Source organism: Lynx canadensis, chromosome B4 (genome assembly GCF_007474595.2).
Source record: "Lynx canadensis isolate LIC74 chromosome B4, mLynCan4.pri.v2, whole genome shotgun sequence".
Taxonomy (NCBI): domain Eukaryota; kingdom Metazoa; phylum Chordata; class Mammalia; order Carnivora; family Felidae; genus Lynx; species Lynx canadensis.
Genome location: NC_044309.1, coordinates 94,604,727 through 94,630,238, shown reverse-complemented (window position 1 = coordinate 94,630,238; position 25,512 = coordinate 94,604,727). Strand labels below are relative to the sequence as shown.

The window sequence follows — 25,512 nt, the reverse complement described above, 5'->3', positions numbered from 1 at the left end:
GGGCATCTGAGCCAATACAAGAGAGCTTCCTGGAAGAAGAAACTTCCAAATCAAAGCCTAAACAACTCACCAGGTGGATATGGGGAACGAAGTGGAGAATATTCTAGATAGACAGAATAAAATATTCCAAGACCAGGCAGGAGAGAGGAACAGAAGAGTTAGTTGGCCAGAGCATAAAAGGTGAGGATTAAGAGAATCAGGTCATAAAATGTCTTGTGAACCACAGCAGTGATTTCAACTTTCTCCTCAATCAGTTGGAGCCACCAAGGGATTTGCAGCCAAGATCTCATAATCAAATTTGCACTATAAGAAGTCACTCTGGGTACAGTATAGAGAATGGATTGAAAGGGGCAAACTAGAAACAGAGGGGTCAGCTAGGACATATTGCTGTAAATCCTAAAGATAAAAATACTTTGGCAATGAAATATATATCAGTTTCTTCCCAAAGGCACTTTGTAAAAGGTACAGCAAATCTCAAAGAACAAACGTTTTCAGTATAGAAACCTCAATCCACATATTTATTTTTCAATAATACCTATATATGTCATTTCTACAACCAGATCAGATAGTGGTTATTGATAAAATAAATAGTTGAAAATTATAAACTTAAGCAAGTAGTTGTTTCACCTATTCAACAAACATTAATCTTATAATAATTATAACTTGTACTCCATAGTGTATCCAAAGAGCAGTTTGGGATTAAATAGTTGGATGTCAAGAGAAATTTGTGAAAAAGAACTTAAGAGTTTTAATTTACAGCAAGCTCAGGATGGGTTTTCAGTGGCTTACCGTGGGCTGTATAACCAAAACAGGTGCTCAGGTAAGAATTCAGTAGAGGCTGGACTGATTAAATGGCTTCTGGAATACTGTATTCTGTCCTGGGTGCTGGGATTTAAGAGAGGCATTTACAAAATGGAGCATGCCTACAAGGAGAGCCGCTGGCGAGAAGAGGGACTCAGTGCTGTGTTTTATGGGGAAGGGCTGATAGAACTTTAAGGATTGCATTAGTTAGGACTGGGTTTGGTTGTAACAGAAAACCCATCATAATAGAGGGTTAAGCAACAGAGAAGTTGATCATTCCCACGTGGAATCATTCCACTACTCCGTTTCTCACACATCTGCTTCAGCCACGATGAACAATCTGCAAGCCCTGATCTTCCACCTTCCCCCCGTGGGTGCCTGGGTTCATGCATTTCTCTGCCTGAAACACCCCTTTCCCAATTCTCAGCGAGGTGTCCTCTCTGCCAGAAAGCCTTTGCCAACTCCTGCCCACCACCGACTCGGAGAAGTTGTCTGGTGCTCCACCCACCGCCTTCTTTCTCCATTTCTTCTGGTACATTCTCCTTGCCATCTCGTATTATGGCTATTTTGTACTCCTCTACCTTCCTAGAAGTTAGGGCTAATGCCTTATTCACTTCTGAATTGTTCACAGTCTCTAGAAGAGCACCTTGCCCATAGCAGGTACTAATTTCTTAGTGAATAGGGATGTGACCTGAGGCCTTAGAAGGCATGTGGGATTTAGGGGCAGAAAGGAGGAGGGAGAAGGAACTGAGGAAAGAGGTTGAAGCAAATTTCTATATTATTCTTTGAGCAAATTATTAGAATTATGGATCAGGCAGGATATTTTTAAAGACTTTCTCTAAGGCTGAACAGAGAAGATGTCTTGATTTCCAGCTGTGATTAGTCTGAAGGAGTTCAAAAGATTAAGAAGCAGTTAATGTTTGAAAAGACACAATTACTGAGGCACCTGGGTGGCTCAGTCAGTTAAACTTCCATCTTCGGCTCAGGTCATCATCTCTCAGTTCTTGAGTTCAAGCCCCACATCGGGCTGTCTGCTGTCAGCACAGAGCCCGTTTTGTATCTTATGTCCCCCTCTGTCTGAGCTCCTCTCTCACTTTCTGTCTCTCTCTCAAAAATAAATAGAAAAAGTTTTAAAAGACACAATTATTGCTTGCCTCAAAGGCCAATTCCTGTATCCTGAAAAATCTTCAGATTGATTTTTTTTCTAAATCATTCTTATCTAAACTGTTATGACTTAGCTGATATTTTAGACCTTGATATGTAATAGAAATTCATTCAGTGGCACAAAGATACTGAGTATTTCAAAGTCATGATTGTTAAGGACAGAGTCCTATAACGAAGGAGGAGGTGTCAGGAGAAGGTGGGTTGAATACCAAATCAGAGCAACAGTGCTTCTCTGTGAGGAATTGATTACTAGGTCTACACAGAGTTCCTAGTCGCTCATCTGTGATCTGTTCTGCAAGCAGGGCTTAGAGCTTTCTGCTGTGCAGGCACACAGGGCCTGCGTCTCAAGGGACCCTATGCTTGGTCTCATTTTCTGTTGTCACCATCTTGAAATCTTAATAATATTTTGAACGTGGGGCATTGCATTTGCACTTGGCACTGGACCTTGAAAGTTATGTAACCAGTCCTACCTACAGGGTGTATGAACCAACATACAATTTTAATTTGGGGAGGAAGGGCAGGTGGAGAAAAGAGAAGAGGATTACATTTACAACAGGGACTATAAAAATCCAACAATGAAATGGAAGAGGTTTTTTTTTTTTTTTCTATTTGGTGTCCTAAAGGTCAAACATAAGTGTCTTTAGCCTTATTTTTTCAATCCCTCCCCTCATCATGCAGTGCTCTTGTGAGTCTTTTTTATGCTTTGATGCCACTGATTAGTGCTGTCTGAAAATTGTTACTGTATTTTCTGCTGGGATCAATAAAACAATGGGCAGGCTTTTTCAAATGAATTTTGTCAAGACTTTTGACTCCTGGAATGAAATAGGGTGGTCTAGACCTAGATTTTCAAGAATTTCCTCAGAAATTCCTGGGGACAAGGGGCAATGTAAGGGAAGTCTTAGGGAGGTCACCCCAGCAGAGCACCCCTGACCACCAAGGCACGCTTAAAGCACAGGACCAGCGACCCTCTGATTTAACATATCGGGGAACTGAGACCTTTTTTTTTTTAATATATTTTTTAATGTTTATTTATTTTTGAGAGAGACAGAGACAGAGACAGAGCACAAGCGGGGGAGGGGCAGAGAGAGGGAGACACAGAATCTGAAGCAGGCTCCAGACTCTGAGCTGTCAGCACAGAGCCCGATGTGGGGCTCAGACTCACGAACCTGAGATCATGACTTGAGCCAAAGTCGGACGCTTAACCAACTGAGCCACCCAGGCACATCGGCCTTTTCTTTTTTCTTTTTTTAATTTCTTTTATTTTTTATTTAAAAAAAAAATTTTTTTTAACGTTTATTTTTGAGACAGGGAGAGACAGAGCATGAACGGGGAAGGGTCAGAGAGAGAGGGAGACACAGAATCTGAAACAGACTCCAGGCTCTGAGCTGTCAGCACAGAGCCCGACGAGGGGCTTGAACTCATGGACCTCGAGATCATGACCTGAGCCAAAGCCAGATGCCTAACCGACTGAGCCACCCAGGCGCCCCCAGCCTTTTCTTTTTTAAATGGCTCAGCTGCTAATATTAAAATACAAAAACTACTTATCCAAATCATACAGTGTAGCTTCCTAGGATGTAATTAGAGATGCAGCTGGTTGGGAAAGCCTATAGAGTTTGGTTATTAACGTGCACGGTCAGGTCACATAAGTGCCTTTCTATCCGACTGTATCTCTTACTCCTTGTAGTGTCATTCACAACAACTAATGAGATCAGCTGCCATTCACTGGGTCCCTACTGGGTCCGGCACTCTGTTGGGCAGAAGAAAATGAATGGCCATAAGCATAGCAGGTGGAGGAGCGTGGTGTACATGGGGAGCCAGAAGCAGTTTCGGTGCCTGGAGCATGTGTGTGAGCAGGAAAGGCAAAAGTGGAAGAGGGGGACAGAGCCAGGGCCTAGGGGGTTAACAAGTAAGCAATGCTGTTTCTTAATTTTCTCGTAGCAGCTAGTATTTACTGAGCAATTACTATGCCAACCACCATTTTCTAGGTGGCTGTGCCTGGTTCTACTCCCTGAACCATCACGGTGATCACAGGATCGAGGTACTCTTCGTCTCCCCACTTTACAAATGGGGCACAGACACCTTACGTAACTTGCCTAAGAAGTCACAGCTGATAAATAGAATTTGAATTCTGGCAGGCTGAGCTGCATTTTTAATCTTTTGGCTATTCAGCCCCACCTTCGATCTGACTCCGCCCCTTAATTTTAGTTCCTCCCCCCCCCCCCCCCCCCCCCCCCCCCCCGCTAAACTTAGTTGTGTATTTGTGTTTCTGATCACTTTGGCACCTGGTGATTTTCTAAAGGGACAGCGTTTTAATTTTTAATGTTTCGCAGAGTGTGAAATTCCTTGGGAGATCCATAATAATTTTTTTTCTTGAAAAACAATCCAAGTAAATTTTGAGAATTATTTAGTTAGACCTCAGAGCAAGTAGGGCCCAGAGGAGCTAGAAGAAAAAAATACGTCTCACAGAGTTGTAAGAAGTGTCTCCTCCTTTCTCTCCTTTAGAGCCAGATAAGATACAAAATCTGCATTGCAGGCCTCAGAACTCCACGGCCATCGCCTGTTCTTGGATCCCTCCTGATTCTGACTTTGATGGGTATAGCATTGAATGTCGGAAAATGGACACTCAAGAAGTTGAATTTTCCAGAAAGCTGGAGAAAGAAAAATCTCTGCTCAACATCATGATGCTGGTGCCCCATAAGAGGTACCTAGTGTCCATCAAGGTGCAGTCGGCTGGCATGACCAGCGAGGTGGTTGAAGACAGCACTATCACAATGATAGACCGTAAGTGTTTCTGGACGCGTGCGCTGAGTGAACACCTTGCTGTACCGCACCCATCACTGCCACTCACTTGCATGCAGGTCGCTTCCACATGAACAGGCCTTGTTGTCGCTTGGAAAAGAGAACCTAGAAGCCTCCAGGGAATGGAAACATTTCTCTGTGTCTGGCAGCAAACAAGTTAAATGATCTTAAGGTACTTGAAAGAGTTAGCCTTTAAATACGTCACTTTGCCTGATAGAGTTAGACCTATAATGGAGCTTTTAAACAGTTTGGTGCTATGACTTCAGGAAATCCTGCTGAGGTGCTGCCTCTTTCATTAGGTTTAACGTGCCACTGGCACATCACTTCCTCTGCCTGCTTTCCTCTAGGAGAGGAGGAGGTTTTCTGGATCACAAGCTTTCCACACAGACATACACACGCGCGCGCGCACACACTGAGGTCGGTGCATGGAGACCTTCGGTTCACTGTTGTTATATGGAAAAGCAGAGTTGTGACTCCCCTGGGTTCCTTCTCCATCCTTTTTCAGGGCCCCCTCCTCCACCTCCACATATCCGTGTGAATAAAAAGGATGTGCTAATTAGCAAATCTTCCATCAACTTTACTTTCAACTGCAGCTGGTTCAGCGACACCAATGGAGCTGTGAAATACTTCACAGTGGTAGTGAGAGAGGCTGATGGTAAGTGATCACGGATTATCTGCTAGCAGTAGGACATGGGGACTGCTTTCTCAAAGGTCACCGTGGAGGCTCTTTCTGTGACACGTTTGGAAGAGTGGAAAACTTAAATCTTTATATAATTCTGTCCCCTCTCTGCTGGATGCTGGGAGATGTAACAAAAACTTTCAACAATAAAGCCTATTATTCACTGGGTTTAATTATTAAAAGGGTGACTGATAATCATAGCAACCACAGCAGTAAGTACAAATAACTATCATTTACGGAGCCTTTCCTATGTGCCAGGCACTGCTGGAAGTGCATTGCACGGACTGACCTACACAGCCTTCTTCACACTCATTCAATGCTGTTCACTACTTGTTTTGTTCGGCCATTAAGCGGCAATATGCTTCAATGCCCTCCCCGCCCCAATCGCAAATACCTCAAGGAACCGCACCCTTCCGAACCACTCACCAATTCACAAAGAAATATTCAAGAGCCGAAAAGAGGGAACAGATGATCATGAAAAGCATCCTTCCTTTCTCTACTGAATTGCCAGCAGTATATTCCATTTTCTAGTCTATGAAGGCATTCAAAGTCTACCTAATTTCTACAGGCTAATAGTTACAACAACGTTCCATAGGGCCTCAAGTACGATTTTTAGAGTTTATCATGTCAGCATTTGTCAAACCACCTACAGGAGTGTCGTATTTGCCACCGAGGGCTTATGCACTATTTCTCCAAAACAGATGTTTGTGTCTGGAGTGGCGTGGTATCTTTTACACGTCTTCTGTTTTTTCAGGATTGTTTAAAGGGTTGCACATGAGTTTCTTAAGCATCTCTATTTCAACACATTTGTGGACGATGAGAAACTTTAAAGCTGACAAGTGCTGGAGCAGCTCCTAGGCTAAATAGTGCTTTAGCTCACCGGGTGTCTAACAGTCTATGTGCTTTGACATGTAATTTAATTGTACTAAAGTTGGTTGTGCGTAACTAATTAAATAATTTCAACGGCCAGTGGTGCATCCCAGATTTCCTTACATCTCATAGTTGGAGATAAATCAGCAAACTGTGGAGAGATTTTAGATTTAATGAAGATGTAGTGAAGGTGATGTTTTACTACATGAATGTAAGGCAGTGACCAAAAAGAAGCCATACCCCAGAAGGCAGCCTTGTGTTCTCCTGCCATGTGGGTTTTGATTATTGATGTCCATGGAGCTGGGCTGTGCTTCCCTGGTGATCTGAGATAACAGTCCATCTCATGTAAATGTCATTCATAGCATATATGTTCATCTTAAAGGCAACATTCCTTTTCTTTTTTCTTTTTTAATTTTTTTTTAACATTTATTAATTTTTGAGAGGCAGAGAGGGACAGAGCATGAGCAGGGCAGGGGCGCAGAGAGAAAGGGAGACACAGAATTGAAGCCCGCTCCAGGCTCCAAGATGTCAGCACAGAGCCCGACACGGGCCTCGAACTCATGAACCAGGAGACCATGACCTGAGCCGAAGTCGGACACTTAGCTGATTGAGCCACCCAGGCGCCCCGGCATTCCTTTCAGTTACTGCCAACAAGATAATATTTCCAAGACGCACTCATTTTGAGCAAATTTTACTAAACAAGAGTCCGGGATGTGGTGAACCCCCACAATACCGCTCCTTGCGACGCATCGTAAATGGTATCCTATCTCTATAATATTTATCTTCCTAATTATGCTTTCCTCCAGCCAACACAAAAACGAGTTTGCAGTGCCAAAACACACAGCAGGCTGGGTGGACAGAGAAGAGTTCTGGGAAGCGTTCCGCACGAGGGGCCAAATTCGAGCCAGGATTAAACTGTACTCAAGATAACAGAGAGCTGTACACGGAGCAATTATCTGACAGGGTGTGGCCCGTGGAGTGTGCCTTTGGGTGACTGCTCTGGACTTGAACTTGATTTCTCTTATCTCTTCCCTATTTCCTAGGTCATAGGGATTTCCTTATTAGCTCAGCTACAATGGTCATTGGCAAGGTAGAGAGCTTGTCTAGTGGGCTGACTCACAGTGGGGAGTGTCCAACTCTCTGGAGTTCTGGAACACATTATTATCAGATGCAGTGAGTTCACCTCTCAAATACACACATTCTATTTCCTAGAAAAATGACAGGGTGTGTGCATAAATATACGTACGCGTGTGTATAAAATTTTGTATCCGCGCACTTTAATTTTCATTCTAGGGGAAGTGAATTAAAATTAACTTCGTTAGGAGAATTTCGCAGCCTCCTTCAAGATCAAAGAGTCTGCACTTTGGAGATGACCGGTGATGGTGGGTGAGAGGAGGCAGAAGTAGAAACCTAGTTAGGAATCACTGAAGTCACGAGAAAGCCAGTGCTTCACTGTGGGTTCTCTCCCTCCAGGCAGTGATGAGCTGAAGCCAGAACAACAGCACCCTCTGCCCTCCTACCTAGAATACAGGCACAATGCCTCCATCCGAATGTATCAGACCGATTACTTTGCCAGCAAATGTGCCGAAAGTCCCGACAGCAACTCCAAGAGTTTTAACATTAAGCTTGGAGCAGAGATGGAGAGCCTGGGTGGAAAATGCGATCCCAATCAGCAAAAATTTTGTGACGGACCACTGAAGCCGCGCACTGCCTACAGGTTAGATGTATTGTTTTGCAAGAAGGGACATGCTGCACTACTGGGTCCTTAGCAGTCTGGGCATCTGATGCACTTGAGCTCCCGTAGATTAATAACCAGCACTACAACAGTGTTCTACATGTTACTGGGTCATTTATAAAAGTTGAATTCCTGCCCCCGTTCACAGGTAATGTGTAAAGAAGGCCGGCCTTCGGCACTCTGCAAAAGCTCTAATTCATTATATGAAGAATTGAAGGTTCTTAATAGATTGTTTTTTCTCCTAACTTCTTTAGTACAAATAAAACAACTTATTTACTATTTTAATGACTGCAAAGATGTCCAAACAGAAAAATTGAGTGTAGGGAGACCCAAGAAATATGAAGTTTCATCTTCTACTTCTAGTGAGGGCTGTAATTACACATATTTATTTACCTTCTAAGGCATAAAAAGATAAAGGTGCTCTTTGGTCCAGACAGAATTCTTGAAGTCGAAGGCCTCTTAATGAATGGGAGTACCCTTTCCTCCTGTTAGGATGACAGATGAAAAGGAGCAGCTGTTTGCTTTGGCCCTAGGAAGCACTATGGCAGCCAACAGGCCCTTCCAGTCATAGGAATTGGCAGTGCCCTTGGTCTACACTGTGCTCCCCGAAAGCAAGTGTGAGCAGAAGTACACAGCATCCCAAGCCAGAGTCCTCAAGAAAAAGGGAACCTTGGTTGCCATCTTGGATAGAAGCTACAAGCATCCAAGATCAGTACTTCTGCAGAGAATGTGCTGTCTCTCTTAGGTGTTGACAGAGCTGACATCCAGCCAGTATGGCAGCCAGTCAGGTTCTCTATGGCGGGTTGGTCAGTGTCCAGGTCTGACTGACTCTTACATATTTTGAGTATCATCCCTGAGTCCCAGCAGAGACTTTCCTACATTCTCCAAAAGGAGACAATGACACGGCATCACACCTGAGAACATTCTCAGCCCCTCCCTAGAATCAACACAGGCAGGCCAACAGTTTTCCTAAACCAGAAAACTCACCTTGGGAAAGAACTCTGTGTAACTCCCTCTGCCCAGGACTCACCATAAAAATGTGATTTCCACCCTAGCCCAGGTTGGCATCTTCAGAGTAAACTCATACGATCTTACTAGTGAGGTGGGCACATATGGTCTTCTATTCCAGAAGAGACCATATGAGCCTACCTGAAGGAGGTGAGATCTCAGACAGAACAAAGGAGAAATGTGAGGGAAATCAGAGCCCTGGAATCCTTTAGTTCCTGTAAGAATCAAGAGATGCCTCAGCTCCTCGGTCACATGGACTCAAGGAGATTTGAACAAAAGTCTCCCAGTGGCTCTATTCGATTTGTGAGTTGGAAAGTGGAGGCTGTTTTTTGTTTGTTTGCTTTCTGAAAGAGAAGGAGAGAAGATGACTGAGTCATTACTACAGTTAAGAGAGGGACAATGAGAAGCTGTAGATGGCTCATGTCTGTCCCAGAGCCTACCACTCTCCACCACACTCCTTCCCATTCGTAACGGCTGCTGAGGGCCTGGGAGAGCCTGTACTGAGTTCACGCGCTGCCACTTAGCTGTGTAACCTTGGAAATGGCATTTCAATTCCCAAATCCTCATTTCTCTCATCTGCATAACAACACAGGGCTGTCCTGAGGAGGAATGTAGATGATCCATCAAACCTGGTCATGTCCCTTCTCGATTAAGGTCTTCCAGTGGTCCCCAGTCACTTCTAGGAGTAAATGAAGATTCCAAAGAGGGCTCATAAAGCCCTCACCTTCTCTCTCCTGCTTTGCCTCCTACCATCTGTCACAAGTACACCCTGCCTTTTGTTAACCCTTACTTGGAGTTCCTTTGACAGTGACATGCGTCTCTTACACCTCTGAGCCCTCACACATTCTTTTCACTCTATTTGGGATGCCCTCCCCTCCCTTGACTGGCTGGTGCATCCCTTCATACACTTCAGAAACCACCTCAGCCCTCAAATTACCCCAATCAACCTGTCAACCCACACTGGGCAGTTGGCCCTAGCTCCATTTCCACAGCACCCAGACCCTTCATCACTCTAATCCTCACTTACCAGGACTTTTCAGCCCTTTGTTTGGTTACTTACCCTTTTCACTAGACTATGAGAGTTTGTAGTCTAATAGAGACAAAACAATATGACAAATACCTGGCAACAAATAAGGGAATGACCCAAGTTGCTCTATCAATACTTACACATTTCTTATTATAGCTTGATCAACTCATGCCATACTTACATGTTTTCTAGAACACAGCTTCCCTATATTTCCCCACATTTGGTTCAGTCCTGTGAAAAACATGCCAGGCAGATAATGCTTGATAAGAGGAGGCACAGCCTTTCAAAGTATGTGGGGGAACCACACACTACGTGGTATCCTGTGTGATGGCTGCTGACCCCTAGCTTAATACAGTCAGAATTCTACCTGTCTCAAGGTGATGGTCACCATAGTGACCCTCAAAGCTATCAGGCATCTTTTTTCCAGAGATGAGAGAGAACGGGGGTGGGAGTGGGGGGTGAGGGGAAGAGGATTGAGACGAAATGGGAAATACTAGGTTTAGCTGCTTTGCAAGTTTATTATGTCAATGAATGTAATGTTTCCCATTTGCTACTGGGTTCCTATTACTGGGTGTATAATTAACTCCATTCCATATAGGAAGAGAAAGAGCAGATCATGATGGGTGGGAGGCATTTTGGAAGTTAATAAAGTGCTGATCTGGCTTTGTTTCTATTCTAGAGTATTTTTTTAATGTTTATTTATTTATTTTGAGAGCACCAGCACAAGAGAGAGAGAGGGAGACAGAATCTGAAGCAAGCTCCAGGCTCTGAGCTCACGAACCGTGAGATCATGACTTGAGCCTAAGTTGGACGCTTAACTGACTCAGCCATCAAGGCTCCCCAGGCTTTGTTTCTATTCTAAATGGAATAGCAATGTGGCCACGATCAGGTAGTCAGCTTCTCTTGACCTCATTTTCCCCAAATGAAGGAAATTGAAACACATGATCTCTAACTTTGTGCTATAGATTTCTGATTGTGGACACATATAAAGTTGAAGTAATTACTATCATATATCTGTTAATTAAAATAATAATATATATGTATACACTGAATATATATATATGTATATATATACACATATGTATATATACATATATACACATACACACATATATATATACATATATATGCAGAAGAGGTCTGTAAAATCTAGGCAGAAATGCTGAAGGACTTAAGAGAGTAAATAAATGCTGTAAAGGTTCAAAAGGCTTCTTGAAGGAGGTAACATTTTAGCTTAGCATTAACAAGTAGAGAAGGATTTGAAAATATGGAGATAGGGACAGAAGGAGATTCAACGTAGAGGGAAGAGTGGGAGTCAAAGTGCAGAGAAAGAAATACACAGATTGTTTAGAGAAGAGCAAATAGTTCAGTTTCAAATTGGGGGAAGAGCATGGAAAGGGGTAGCAGGGAAGACAAGACCGGGAAGGTAGGATCCAGATGGGTGCTAAATGCTAATGTGGTGGTGCTGTCATTTTTGGAAAGAGTTTAAGAGCAGAGCTCCTACTGACCCATTGAATTGAAGGCAATCTGTACTAGGTCATTGTCTCCTATCTGGGTTCCTAGAGGTTCTTATTCATCTATGTCCACATTGTATTTTGCATTTTGCAGCTAGCATTTCAGAATAGAACATGTCAAGGTTGTCCCACTCAATGCTTTTAATTTACAAAGAAGGAAACCAAGGCATAAAAAACTTTAGGGGCCATTCATCTAATCAGCAACAGAGTGATAGCTAGACCTCAGAACCTCTGCTTCCTAGCCTGGGCCCTTTTTACCATCCCTCCAACAGAAGTCATTGCTGTCAAACTGAAATGAAGCCAAGAGAAAATAAGAGAAAGAAATCTGGACTAGGATTCAGAAAACACAGGGTCTGGTTTTCTTTCACTACTATTCTTTGTGATCTGGAGCAAGACACAGAATCTCTCCAAACTTCAGGTTCCAAATCTCTGACATATTATAATAATAAGCTTCCTTGTTATATTGGAGAAGTTGGAAATGATCAGGTAGAACCATGTCTGTGAAAATTCTTCTTCACTGATAAATCACTATACAAATAGAAGAATCTCTTTTCACCGGAGAGACTCATTTCGTTTTCCAAAAGTACAATGCATTAGCAACACACACCAACTCCTCACCTTCCCACTTAACACAAGCTGACTGCTTGTTACCCGTGAGGGACATCTCACAATGCTTCCATCAACAGTCTGTTATTCCTGGAAGTACAACTTTCGGCTGGAAAGCAGCTTTTAGAGGTGGAAATTATATATGTGGTTGATCGATATCATCTTGTTCGTTTTATAAGATTGCATTTGGACTTGGGCATGAGTTAGAAGGAAGGGCAGAGGGCAGAACAATTTGCCCAGAACATTTGGGTGAAACAAATCTAGATTTATTTTTTTTTTTAATTTTTTTTTTTCAACGTTTATTTATTTTTGGGACAGAGAGAGACAGAGCATGAACAGGGGAGGGGCAGAGAGAGAGGGAGACACAGAATCGGAAACAGGCTCCAGGCTCTGAGCCATCAGCCCAGAGCCCGACGCGGGGCTCGAACTCACGGACCGCGAGATCGTGACCTGGCTGAAGTCGGACGCTTAACCGACTGCGCCACCCAGGCGCCCCTAGATTTATTTTTAAGGAAAAAAGAGACTTCCATTCACTTTCTTAAGATTTAAATCAACACTAGGAAAGTTATCCATATAAATCAAGCCTCATAGTCTCAGCCAATCTATAGTTTGAAAGAGAAAGACCTCAATAGCCGGCCTGAGGCAGTCTTTTTAACTTAGTGCAGGGATGCTCTCCTATAGCTTCTCTGAGAGCGGGTTCTCCTCCAGCTTCCGCTTAAATGCCCTCAATGACTGAGAGCTCACTACCTGTGCAGCAGCTCATACTGTAGGTGTTACAAAGTGACTTTATATTCCCAAACTACACCTCCCTGTGACTTCAGCCTATTGGGCTTCATTCTGCCTTCCTAGAGGAAAAATAACGATGTCTGTTTCCTCTTCTAGGTAAGATTCCCTTAAATCTGAAATCAAACAACATGTCCCACAAAGTCTTTTTGCTCATTGTCCTGTTTAATCACTTCAAATGATCTCAAACCCTTTCTAAGTAAGGTACGTCCCCAGAAACTGAGTGTGGCCATCCAGACTGGCCTGGCTCACCCAGAGAATATGAGACCAAGGTTTTTTGGTGGGGACAAGAGACTTCATCCAGGCTGAGGTTACAACTTCATCTTTTAGTAGCTGCTCATTGAATTCAGGGCCAGCTAATCTCAGGCACTGTCCCACATGGACATGTGGACAGCCACCTCGGCAGCTCTCCTGTCCAGGCGGCTGGACTAACTCCAAATGTCAGCTGGAGACTTCAAGATCAACCTCGCTGTCACTGTAAATCCAACACAGCCCGAGCAAAGCTCTTCTTCTTTCCCCAGTTGAGATGCCCGTTCCTATCAGTGATGCCATTATTCTCTCAAATGACTGAGCTCCAATCTTAGGCCCATCCTGAATTCCTCCCTTCTCCTCTTTAGGCTGGGCCCCATCTGGTCTTTCTTCTCAGTGCCTTCCCCACTGTGGTTCCCTCTGCCGCAACACAGGCATGGCTGCCTCCCTGACTCTCCTCTGATTTCTGTGCACATGTCCTCTTATCCAAGAGCCCTTCACTGACGTGCTGAATAGAGCAGGTCCATATACCCATCCCCATGGCTGTCTTTCTCCCTTACTCTCCTCTTTTCTTTTTCATGGTACATATCACCATCCGGCATATTGAATTTGTATACATGTTATCTGACTTCTAACACTAGAGTATGTAGCCTCTGGATGGTACGGTCTTTGTTGTGTCCCTGGCAGTATCCCCAGATCCTAGAACAGGAACTGGCACATAGTAGAGGCTCAGTAAACATTTGACGAATAAACGAATAAATGCATGAATGAACCCAGGTCTATCTGATTCCATATTTCATATCCTACCTTGGACACATATTGACCAGGGGCCCACCTTGTTTCTCCTTGAGCACATTTTCTAGTCAGCTTTACTGTGGACAGACACTAATTTGTACTCAAATAAATCGGTTTCCCTTTCAGAATCAGCATTCGGGCTTTTACACAGCTGTTTGATGAGGACCTGAAGGAGTTCACGAAGCCCCTCTACTCAGACACATTTTTCTCTTTGCCTATCACCACCGAGTCAGGTAAGGCTAACCTCTTCATCTACCCACATCGTCTACCAACTGCTGTGTCCCTTATAAGAGCCCCTAAGTCTGGTGACTTGGCTAACAGGGGAACATGTGCTTTCACTTGGAATTTAATCTCTATGTGATCATGCATGATGTGGATTAGAGAAATTGCTCATACTTCTAAAGGGGAATGGACTGAATGCGCATTAATCTTGAAAAGAAAGTAGAAGTATCAGATTTCTTTAATTAAAAATGAAGTTTTTAAAAATATGAGTGAAAAACATTCAAATTAAGAACTTGCACAGGCCAAAATATAAGTACAAAAGGCTTTTGCTCATAGGTGAGAATGTATGTATGCAGAAACATAGAAATTCATAGAAAAAAAAAAGACTAGAAGGAAAACCACCAAAGTATTAACAATGAGGGGTGTCTGGCTGGCTCAGTCAGTAGAACATGCGACTTAATCTTGGGGTCATGAGTTCAAGCCCCACGTTGGGCATAGCGTTTACGTAAAAAAGAAAAAAAAAAAGTATATCGAGGCTCCTGGGTGGTTCAGTTGGTTAAGCGTCCGACTTAGGCTCAGGTCATGATCTCGCAGTTTATGGGTTTGAGCCCCTTGTCGGGTTCTGTGCTGACAAGCTCAAAGCCTACACTCTGCTTTGGATTCTGTGTCTCCTTCTCTCTCTGCCCCTCTCCCTCCCCTTCTCCCCTCCTCTCAAAATTAACATTAAAAAAATTGTTCTTAAAGTATTAACAATGAATATCTCAAAGTAGTGGGATTATAAGATGATTTTTTCCCTCTTTGCTTATGTTACTTTTACACCATAAAAAAATGTTAACTTAAAAAAGACTACATAAATTTATGAAAGAAACTTCCCTAGTGTTCTAGAGGGAAAGCCTGAATAATAATAGCAGCTAATATTTACGATCACCTTGGTACATGAAATAGTTTATCCAGTCTTTACTATAGCCTTTTGTGGTAGATACTGTTATCATCTCTATTTCAAAGGTGAAGACCTGTGACACCAAGAGGTTTAAGTAACTTGCCCAGGATAGTAGAAGTGGAATTCTGGCATTTTCTGCTGGAGTCCTTAACCTCTGCCCTGCATTGCCTCAGAATATGCCCATCATGCTGCAAACAGCCTCATTTTTCAGCACCTTGTTCCCTGATACCGTCTTCTGTCCCAGCGTTTCCCTGTAGCCAGTGTTCCACAATGCTTGGTCTCAGGAAGTTCTTCTTCATAGCTAAAACAGTCTCTCATGCTGCATGACAAAAGATGACTCAGCCTCACAAACACTCCCGTCTATTTATGCCAAATATAGGGATAATCTCCCACTTTTCAAACCAAAAAGGGATCAGAACACAGTTAAGAGGACTTAGATGTGTTTGCTTGTAATTGAAAGTTAAGTAGGGGCATTGTAAACACAATTCTTTCCTATTTGAAAACAACAAAAATTGTATGTAGTCCAGCAAAGGAAGATAGTCAACATATATCCAAAAAAAGAATATTAACCACATTAAAAGATTGTGTTGATTTAATACATCTCGAATAGCAACATTGAACAAACAAAATCCAAGGGCTTCAAGTGCAAGTTCAAAAACAGGCTGTTCCATAGACCTAAATATAAGAGCTGAAACAATGCAACTTTTGAAAGAAAACACAGGAGTAAGAATCTGTGACCTAGGATTAAGAAATGATTTCCTAGGTCTGATAGCAATAGCACAAGCAACAGAAGAAAAAAAAAAAAAAAAAAAGATAAATAGGACTTGGTCAAAATTGCAAACTTTTGTGCTTCAAACAGGACCATGAAGCAAGTGAAAAAACAGCCCACAGAATGGGAGAAATTATTTGCAAATTAGTATCTGATAAGGGTCGCACGTCCAACATATGTGAAGAACTGTTACCTTACAAGTCAAACAACAGGGGTGCTTGGTGGTTCAGTCTGTTAAGCATCCAACTCTTGATTTCATCTCAGGTCATGATCTCACGGTTCATGAGATCAAGCCCTATGTCGGGCTCTGCACTGACAGTGTGAAGCCTGCTTGGGACTCTCTCTCTCTCTCTCTCTCTCTCTCTCTCTCTCTCTCCCTCTCCCTCCCCGACTCGCTCCCCCCACCAAATAAATAAACATTTTTTTAAAAAGTCAGATAGCAAAGGATATGAATAGATGTTTCTCCAGAGAAGATACACAAATGGCCAATAAGAACATGACCAGATGCTCAGCATCATTAGTCATTAGGGGAAATGCCAATCGAAACCACAGTAAGACATCACTTCACACCCCCTGGAATGGCTGTGATCAAAAGACACTGACAAGTGTTAGCGAGGATATGGAGAAATTGGAACCCTCCTACATTGCTCGTGAGAATATAAAATGGTTTGGCTGCTCTGGAAAACATTTCTGCAGTTCCTCAAAATGTTAAACCTAGAGTTACCATCTACCCAAACCAGCAACTCCACTCCTAATTATGTACCCAAGAGAAATGAAAACATACACACACACAAAAACTTGTACACGGATGTTCGTAGCAGCATTATTTATAATAACCCCCAAATAGTGGTAACCCAAGTGTCCATCAGTGGATGAATGGCTAAACAATATGTTATATATTCCATGCAATATTATCCACCTATGAAAAGGAACAAAATACTGACCCCATGCTACAACATGGATGAACTTTGAAAACATTATGCTGAGTAAAAGAAACCAATGACAAAAGACCACCTATTTATGTTTCAATTTATACCAAATGTCCAGAATAGGCAAATCCACGATGACAAGTAGAGTTTTGGTTGCCAGGAGCTGGGGAAGGATGGAGAGTGACTGCTAAGAGGTATGGGGTTTCTTTTGAGGGGTGACAAAAATGTCAGAAAATTGAATGTGGTGATGGATGTTTGTCAGACTCCATGACTGTACCAAAAAGCATTGAATTACACAATTTAAACTGGTGAATTGTGGGGCGCCTGGGTGGCTCAGTCGGTTGAGAGTCTGACTTCGGCTCAGGTCGTGATCTCGCGGTTGATGAGTTCGAGCCCCACGTCGGGCTCTGTGCCGACAGTTCAGAGCCTGGAGCTTGCTTCAGATTCTGTGTTTCCCTCTCTCTCTGCCCCTCCCCCACTCATGCTCTGTCTCTCTGTCTCAAAGATAAAATAAACATTAAAAAAATTTTTTTAAATAAATTGGTGAATTGCATAGTATGTGAACTGTATTTCAATAAAGCTGTTTTAAAAATAGTCTACTCTTACCTATTCATAAACTCCCAGAGGTAGTATCATACCAGATAATAAAAATAAGATTTCATTAAAATAGCTCTCAGTAATTCACTGGATTTGCAAAAGTCCCCAGTGCTACTCATTACTTGTTTCATATGAATGAAATACGATTTTTAAACTTTTATTTTTTTAATTTATTTTATTTTAAAGTTTGTTTTTGAGAGAGAAGAGTGCACAGGAAGGGCAGAGAGAGAGAGAGAGGGAGGGAGAGAATCCCAAGCAGGCTCCTCATGCCAGCGCAGAGCCTGACGCAGGACTCGAACCCACGAACTGTGAGATGGTGACCTGAGCTGAAGTCAAGAGTTGGACGCTTCACTGACCGAGCCACCCAGGCGCCCCTGAAATAACATTTTTATCTTGGTGGCAAACTGCTGGCCTTTCCATAACAAGCACAAATGAGTCCAAAATTCCTTTATAAGCTGAACACCATGAACTTCAAACATGTAAGGACTGACCTGCCATTCCAGTGTAGGAGCCAGTGTTTCACCTTCCCAGCTGCACACTCCTCCGTGATCTAGTAAATACTCCAGTGTGGCCATCGTTTGAATTCTTCCGTAATAATGTCCCTAGGGAGACAGGATTTCAGTAGCTGGCTTCCTGGTTCTTTAGCACTAATTTTCCTACCTGGGTTTGTTATTTCCTTCTGGATTATTGTAGAGCCTTTATTTGGAGTTATTGAAGGTGTGAGTGCCGGTCTGTTCTTAATTGGCATGCTGGTGGCCATTGTTGCCTTATTCATCTGCAGACAGAAAGCTAGGTGAGTACAAAGATTCCTATGGTGATTGGGCTCCCAACTTTAAAGGTGCCTTTGAAAATGCCTGTTAGCCTGAGAAGTAAGAAGGGAAAAGAATTTCCTTTCTCCAGGCTAAATCATCTTTGTTTCTGGAGAAAAACAAGTCAAACCCTCCAACAATGACTCGTTTTATTCAGCCCCTCCACGACCATTGATGAATTTTGCCCCAGCCAAATGACTGAGGGGCCATCTGTAGCTTCTTCATTTGAATGTGAAATAACTCCTTTTGCTCCTGAAGATAGAGATGTCTGTGAATTGCCCACCCAAGTGCTTTTCTGAAATATGCTGAAAAGTATGGTTGACATCACCACGTCGTGGTCATATTTGCCATGCTAATTTAAGAAGGGACCAAAAAGAACCAAATAGCAGGTGGCCCCAAAGCCACACCCCCTCCTCTTAGGGAATTTGTTTTATTTGGCACATTGTCTTCCCTCTTGCAGTCATGTCTTGCATCTAAGGTTTACTGGGGTTTTTTTTTTAAGGAAAGTTTTATTGAGAGTGTGGGAAGTGATTATGACCTGTAGCCAAAAACCAGAAGACAAATCTTCAGCTATTGCAGAGATCCGTTTCTGAGTGGGAAAAATCTATTTCTTCTTTATGTTCTTCCTCCCCTCAAAGAGACGTTGGCTGAGTGTAAATCTACATGAATACTGAAAAATCCATATTTGCACAGACATGCACAGCCTCACCATAAATGGAAAATTTTGTTTGAATCAAGTTTCATAATCAGAATATAAACCCTCTCCCTTATGTTTCAGCCTTGGTCGAGAAAGGCCCTCTGCCCGCCTGAGCATTCGCCGGGATCGACCATTATCTGTCCACTTGAACCTGGGCCAGAAAGGGTGAGCGCCACATTTTCCTTCACATAATGTATTGAAAGATGAGTTGACTGTTTTATGTGAGATTTGCTAACGAGGTCTTTCTTCTTTTGGCGTCCCTCACAGTAACCGGAAAACGTCTTGGTAAGAGAGAGAACTCATTAATTACTATATTATCTGCTTTTGAAATACAACCCAGATTGGGTATGGCAGTTTCCCTTTACGTCAGTAATTTTCTTTTTCTTTTTTCTATTTTTAACTATAGCCCAATAATAATAAATCAGTTCGAAGGGCACTTCATGAAGCTGCAAGCTGATTCCAACTACCTTCTATCCAAGGAATACGAGGTACAACTTGGGCTCCGTGATGCTTTAGCAATCCCAGTCCTTAGAATTTCCCTTCCAGCCTCCCTCCTTTCCCTTTCCCTTCCCTCCTCCCCTCCACGTGGAGTCTCCTGTGGAGTCACAGGCTGATCGGGCTCGGGAGCTGACCCGTAGGATCTCAGCTGACCGTTCTTTTATACCCGAATCCATTCCCTGCTGATGCACCACTGGGTCCCAGAGGCCAGTCTGATCTCCAGAACAGCACAGCAAGCAAAGTGCTACTTGGACAAGACGTTAAGAAAGAATTAACAAATCTCAGATGTAAACCTAATTCTGTCTATTATTTAACCTGGCATTTTGCTGGACTGGGAGACAATGTGGTTTGGCGAAAAGTGCCCACGCTGCGGATTCGGTTCCCAGCTTTGCCACGTGTGTGGCCTGGGGAAGGTTAGTTATCCAGTCTGAGCCTCATCTGTAGAGTGGAGGTGAGAACAGCTCCTCTGCTGTGGGGATCAGAGCCATTCCGTAAACAGCAACTACTGGGACATGTTGTTAGATCATTATGTATCTCGAGGACTGTATGATTTGCCTTCTCTTATTTCATATTCTCCACCTGCAAACTTCTTTTTGACCTAATAGGACTTGAAAGACGTGGGTCGAAACCAATCATGTGACATTGCACTCTTGCCGGAGAACAGAGGGAAAAATCGATACAACAATATATTGCCCTGTGAGTTTTGTGTTGAAATGTGTCAAGCTGTCTTCCTCTAGCCATTTCTTCTCTTTTCTAGGAATAAAATGGGGCTAAAGAAATATGGTATAGCTGAATATGGAAGATCTGAGGCTCTGAATGCCTTTAAAAAGGAATGACTTGTATGTTATTGCACTTCCCTTCAGTGGGTAACAACCAGCTTGCAACCCGCTATGACACCTCTCATGCTGTTGACATGTCACCACGTAGTCCTACTGCACCTCCTTGGAAGCCTGGGAGCAGTAATGGGGTTAACAGCAAAGGCCAGTGTGGGTTTCCTTCAAGTCCTAAGTTAGGAGTTATTATATATTTTTTATTATCCTGACCCTAGCAGGTGAGGCAGTAGAAAATAGTTGTTCTGGATTGTATTTATTCCGGCTGTGAAAGGGAGCCGGCCACTCCATCGGGGAAAGGTATAGTGTTATGAAGGAAAGAGCAGAGGGGGCCTCAAAGAGCATTTGGCTTGTTTGTGTGTTTATGGGCCTCCTGAGCAACTTGGCAAATCAGTCACCCTGTCTGACCCTCATCTGCAAATGGAGATGAGAATACCTCCCTCTGGGTGTTTTGGGGGTCAGAGCTAATGCATATCAAATACCAAGCCTTCCATCAAATAGTAGAAAAAATCATCCTAAGATCCAGTGACTCTCAATCAACTTCCTTCCAGATGATGCCTCTCGAGTGAAGCTGTCCAATGTAGATGATGACCCGTGCTCAGACTACATCAATGCCAGCTACATCCCTGTAAGTGAACCATTAAGCCATAGTGCCTGGGATGAAGCTTTGATGGGTGGCTACTTTGCAGACACCTTTCCTCCCACATGCTCCCACACTGTTCCCAGGTCTGGAAGCACATAGGTCTGATTGCCATAAAACACAGGGGGTGCAATTCCATCACTGCTAGGGCCCATTTTTCACAATGGCTATAGTCACACAAGATGATAATGAGCTCAGGAGGCATTGTCAAGGCTAGTCTTCTCTCTGCAGCTCTCAGCAAAGATTAGAGCTCCCTAAGGAAGCTCCATGGCTCAGGCTGCCCAGCTAGAGGAGCTGACTCAATGTTATTTGGATTTTTGAAAACCAAAGACAGAACTCAAAAGTTGTGTCAAACTATTGGGCTCAAATTCTGACTAGCATCTTGCCAACTTCCCACAGCACACTACAGTGGAAAAGACTTTAAGGTCAGATAGTTTCACATTTGAATTTCATCTCTGCCCCTTGCTGACTCTGTGACCTCGGGCAAGTTATGTCACCTCTTGGGGCCTCATTTTCTTTCCCAAAAAATGAGGAAAATAATATTTACCTCAAATAATTATTCATTCACTCAATAAACACTATGCAGTTAAGTAGTAACTATAAGTCAGACGCTGAGCTATGTATAGGGATAAGGTCAGGTGGAATCCTGACCATCAGAGAAGAGTCGGGACATCAGGAAATGACAAGGCGATGCCATGGGAAACACGCTAGAGAAGTCTTCTCTACCATCAACATACATCCACAGCATGTAGGGTCTTGTTAAAATGCAGACTCTGATTCGGCAGGGCTGAGTAGGACCTGGGTTTCTGCATTTCTCACAAGCTCCCCAGGTCATCACCGGGCTGCTGGTCTCTGGGGAGCAAGAAGCTAGGGGTGGCCAGGGGAGCTTCTGGGAGGAGACCACCAGCCCGCAGAGCTGAAGATAAAGGAAGGCTCAGCAGAGCAGGCAACATGCTGAAACATGGAGGCTAAATAAGGACTAGCCAGCCAAGAGGCAGTGTTTGGGTGGGCGGGTGTGGGGGTGGCAGAGGTGACACAGTGCAGGGGCCCCGAGGAGAGGCAAGGAGAGAAGGAACTTCAGCTAGGAGCTGCAAGTAATTCTGTCTTCCTGGAGTGCAGAATAAGTGGACGAAAATATCCTAGCTCATAGAGTTGTGGTGAAGATTAAGTAAGATCTGTGGAAGTCCTGCCCCACAGTATATGGTAGATGCTCGATAAACAATGGTTTCCCTTCCCCTAACTTTCCCTTGTACGATGTCTCCAACCAGCGCTCATATCAACTATCCAAAATGTTTAAAGCTCCCCTACATTGAATAGGGGAAGAGCCTGATCCAAGTCAGTCCCTCAGACAGTCCCTTCCTACACACACACATACACACACACACACACACACACACACACTGTCTAGATTATTGCCTGAGTCCTCCATTGCCTCTTAGAATAGACCCAGACTAATAAATGGGAAGCAGGCTCCTAACAATAGTTCAGTGTTCCGGCCTTTGTCCTTCCTGTTCCCAAGCCTTGACACTTGTGTTAGTATCTTTTTCTCAAGTCAGGGATCTGGCAAAGACCTATATATCATGTAGTCTGCAGAGATAACCCTCTGTTTACAGTCCTGAGGAGGCCTATTGTTCCTGACTCTCCATGTTGTAAATTCATCACAGGGCAACAACTTCAGAAGAGAATACATTGCTACTCAGGGACCTCTTCCTGGCACGAAGGATGACTTCTGGAAAATGGCGTGGGAACAGAATGTTCACAACATCGTCATGGTGACCCAGTGTGTGGAGAAGGGCAGGGTGAGTAAACAGTCTCCCTGACTTCCGAACTTTGCTTACCGCCCCCAGGATGGAATTCTACCCCACCTCCGAGAGTTAAACTCCATAAAAGCGAAGGAGGGATCATGTGAGAACATTGTTAGTGAATTCAGCCACTCAGTTACAAGAGGCTTACCTGGGTGATACCCACTTCTGATGCTGGGTCTGAAGTTTCAGGCAAAGGTGTTTCCATTTGAAGACTGGGATCATCAGAAGTGCCCATGACACAGAAATATTAGGTGGCTCCTTGTCTGTTCCACCCTTCAGTGTATACCTTGCCAGAATCACTGGCTCTGCCCCTACTTTTAGGAAAGAAGAAGTAAACTTTAGACTGCAGACACAAAGTGAAATAGTTATCTAGGGCGCCTGGGTGGATCAGTCCGTTAAGTGTCCAACTCTTGGTTTTGGCTCGGGCCATGATCTCACAGTTTGTGGGTTGGAGCCGTGTATTAGGTTCTGAGCTGACAGTGTGGAGCCTGCTTGAAAACCTCCCTCTCTCTCTCTCTCTCTCTCCCTCTCCCTCTCCCTCTCCCTTTGCCCCTACCCCCCCCCATAAAAAATAAATAAGCTTTAAAAATAAAATAAAATAGTTATCTGGACAAATTAAGCAAATCTTGTAATGCATTTATAAGCCTCTATTTTATGTGGTTATTTTGAGGATGAAAAAAGAGATTGCATATAAAATACCCAGTATCTGTGATCAATAAATATGGGTTCATAATTCTCCCTCCTGTCTTCCTACATGTAAATTGAAGCTTAGCTAAATGTTCCGAATTTTCAAATATCACTTGGCACATGGCATTTGGTCTGGGTGAGGACAGTGATATCAAAATAGAAACAAAACAGGGCCAAGAAGACATTGGCTTCCTCTGCCCACCTAGAACTTTCTTGAGAAAGAACTATTGTAATATGTGGGTTATGGGCCAGTGGAATTGAAATGCAAAGGAAATCAACAGAAAGCTCAAGCCTTGGAACAGTGTGCCTGAAAGGTACGTGAACCCAAAGTCGGGGCTTCGCTCCTTGGATAGTCTCCAAGGAGAGCTCCCTCTAAGTCTCTCCTTCCTTCGCAACTGCAGCCTGGTTTGAGCACTGGCCCTGAGCACACTGATGTAGAGCAGATGGTCAGACGCTCTAGCAGCTGACCCTAGATTCCAGCTCAGGAAGATGTTTTGAGGAGGAAACATCCAGGTTCATAGAGGAGTCACGTTTCCAGACTCACATATCTCTGTCTTCCTCTAGGTAAAGTGTGATCATTACTGGCCAGCAGACCAGGATTCCCTCTACTATGGGGACCTCATCCTGCAGATGCTCTCAGAGTCTGTGCTGCCTGAGTGGACCATCCGGGAATTTAGGATATGCAGCGTATGTTTGTCTGTTTGACTTAACCTAACAGCCCCTATTGGAAAGACACAGGACACCCATGAATCCCCTTTTTGCCGCTTCCTCCCCCATAGTTTCAGCTCATGGGAGTTGCTGAGTGGCATCAGATGTCAGACTTGTATGTTTGCCTTGGGTCCTTCCTTTTTTTTTTTTTTTTTTTTTGGTGGTGGTGGGGGGTGTCCTTCCTCTTATCATCCTCTCTGCCTTCCAGGAGGAACAGCTCGATGCACACAGACTCATCCGCCACTTTCACTACACAGTGTGGCCAGACCACGGGGTCCCAGAAACCACCCAGTCCCTGATCCAGTTTGTGAGAACCGTCAGGGATTACATCAGCAGAAGCCCCGGTGCCGGGCCCACCGTGGTGCACTGCAGGTACCGACGGGGAGTGGAGCGTCTGTCTGGGCCAACCGGCCTGCGCAGGCTGAGAGCACATTATTGTGCTCTCTCCTGTCTTCTTTCTCCCTTTCTTCACCTTCCACCTGTCTCTCACCCTCACTCTCCATCCCTTTCTCTCTCCCTCTTGCTCTTTTTGCTGCTGTACAAAATGCAAAGTCCCTATGTGACTTCCAGGCCCGCCATAAGTGGGTCCGTCTCACTTCCCAACCCAAATTCCTGGAAACCTCCCTCCCACGCTCTCCACAAACCTGCCTATTCTCGCCTCTTGCCATCCTTACTCTTTGGAATGGCCAAATCTCCCTGCTCCGCTTGTATAAACCCTGAGCACCCTTCCAGATCCCTGCTCCAGACCTCCCTGCAGGTCAAGTAGCACTTGCCATCTGGAGCACCCAGTTTTGCTCTTAAATCTCTGTTCTGTCTTGACTTCTCTTTGCTTTGGACTGCATACCCATATAACCAGCCTAACAAGCAATGCCTCACTCTTCGTCTCTGGGGAGCCTGATGCTTAGCTAATTAATGTTTGCAGCAACACTTTGATAGCCCTGACGGAATGGCACTAAGAAATAAAGAGCAGGGAATTGCTACAGTAAGAGAAATGTCAGATGCCCTCGTTTCCTCGCAGTTAGCCCAGCACCCTAGGAGCCTGGCTTTTATATGTCATTGGAACCCTGATGCTTTTAATGGGAATGTGAAGCACTCAGGAGCTTCCTGCTTTCTGAAGAATGGCTGGCATTTCTGCCGGGACCACTTGAGAACTGTTATTCTTTATCTTACAAATCTGTGCATCAGAAACCTCCAGTTACACAGTCACTTTGGGAAGCAATTCAGCAATCCCTACTGAAGCTAGGGATTCTAGCTTCCCAATGACCCATCAGTTCTGCTTCTAGATATCAACCCGAGAAGTCCCCATGCATGTGCACAAGGAGGCTCACTGCAACACAATGTTTAAAGGAGA

General features: G+C 43.9%; 1 protein-coding gene across 3 annotated transcripts in view; it reads left to right on the top strand.

Annotated features, from left to right (window-relative positions):
* The window catches only part of PTPRB (protein tyrosine phosphatase receptor type B), a 115,222-nt gene that overhangs the window by 79,618 nt on the left and 10,092 nt on the right, over positions 1-25,512 (top strand). For all 3 annotated transcript variants that reach the window (XM_030323223.1, XM_030323222.1, XM_030323226.1), the window contains 13 exons: positions 4,468-4,746; positions 5,270-5,419; positions 7,787-8,030; positions 14,157-14,263; positions 18,181-18,280; positions 19,075-19,158; positions 19,261-19,278; positions 19,400-19,481; positions 20,097-20,187; positions 20,873-20,949; positions 22,626-22,760; positions 24,018-24,140; positions 24,370-24,533. In XM_030323223.1, coding sequence (XP_030179083.1) covers positions 4,468-4,746; positions 5,270-5,419; positions 7,787-8,030; positions 14,157-14,263; positions 18,181-18,280; positions 19,075-19,158; positions 19,261-19,278; positions 19,400-19,481; positions 20,097-20,187; positions 20,873-20,949; positions 22,626-22,760; positions 24,018-24,140; positions 24,370-24,533 — 1,654 coding nt within the window. The remainder of the gene's footprint in view (positions 1-4,467; positions 4,747-5,269; positions 5,420-7,786; positions 8,031-14,156; positions 14,264-18,180; positions 18,281-19,074; positions 19,159-19,260; positions 19,279-19,399; positions 19,482-20,096; positions 20,188-20,872; positions 20,950-22,625; positions 22,761-24,017; positions 24,141-24,369; positions 24,534-25,512) is intronic.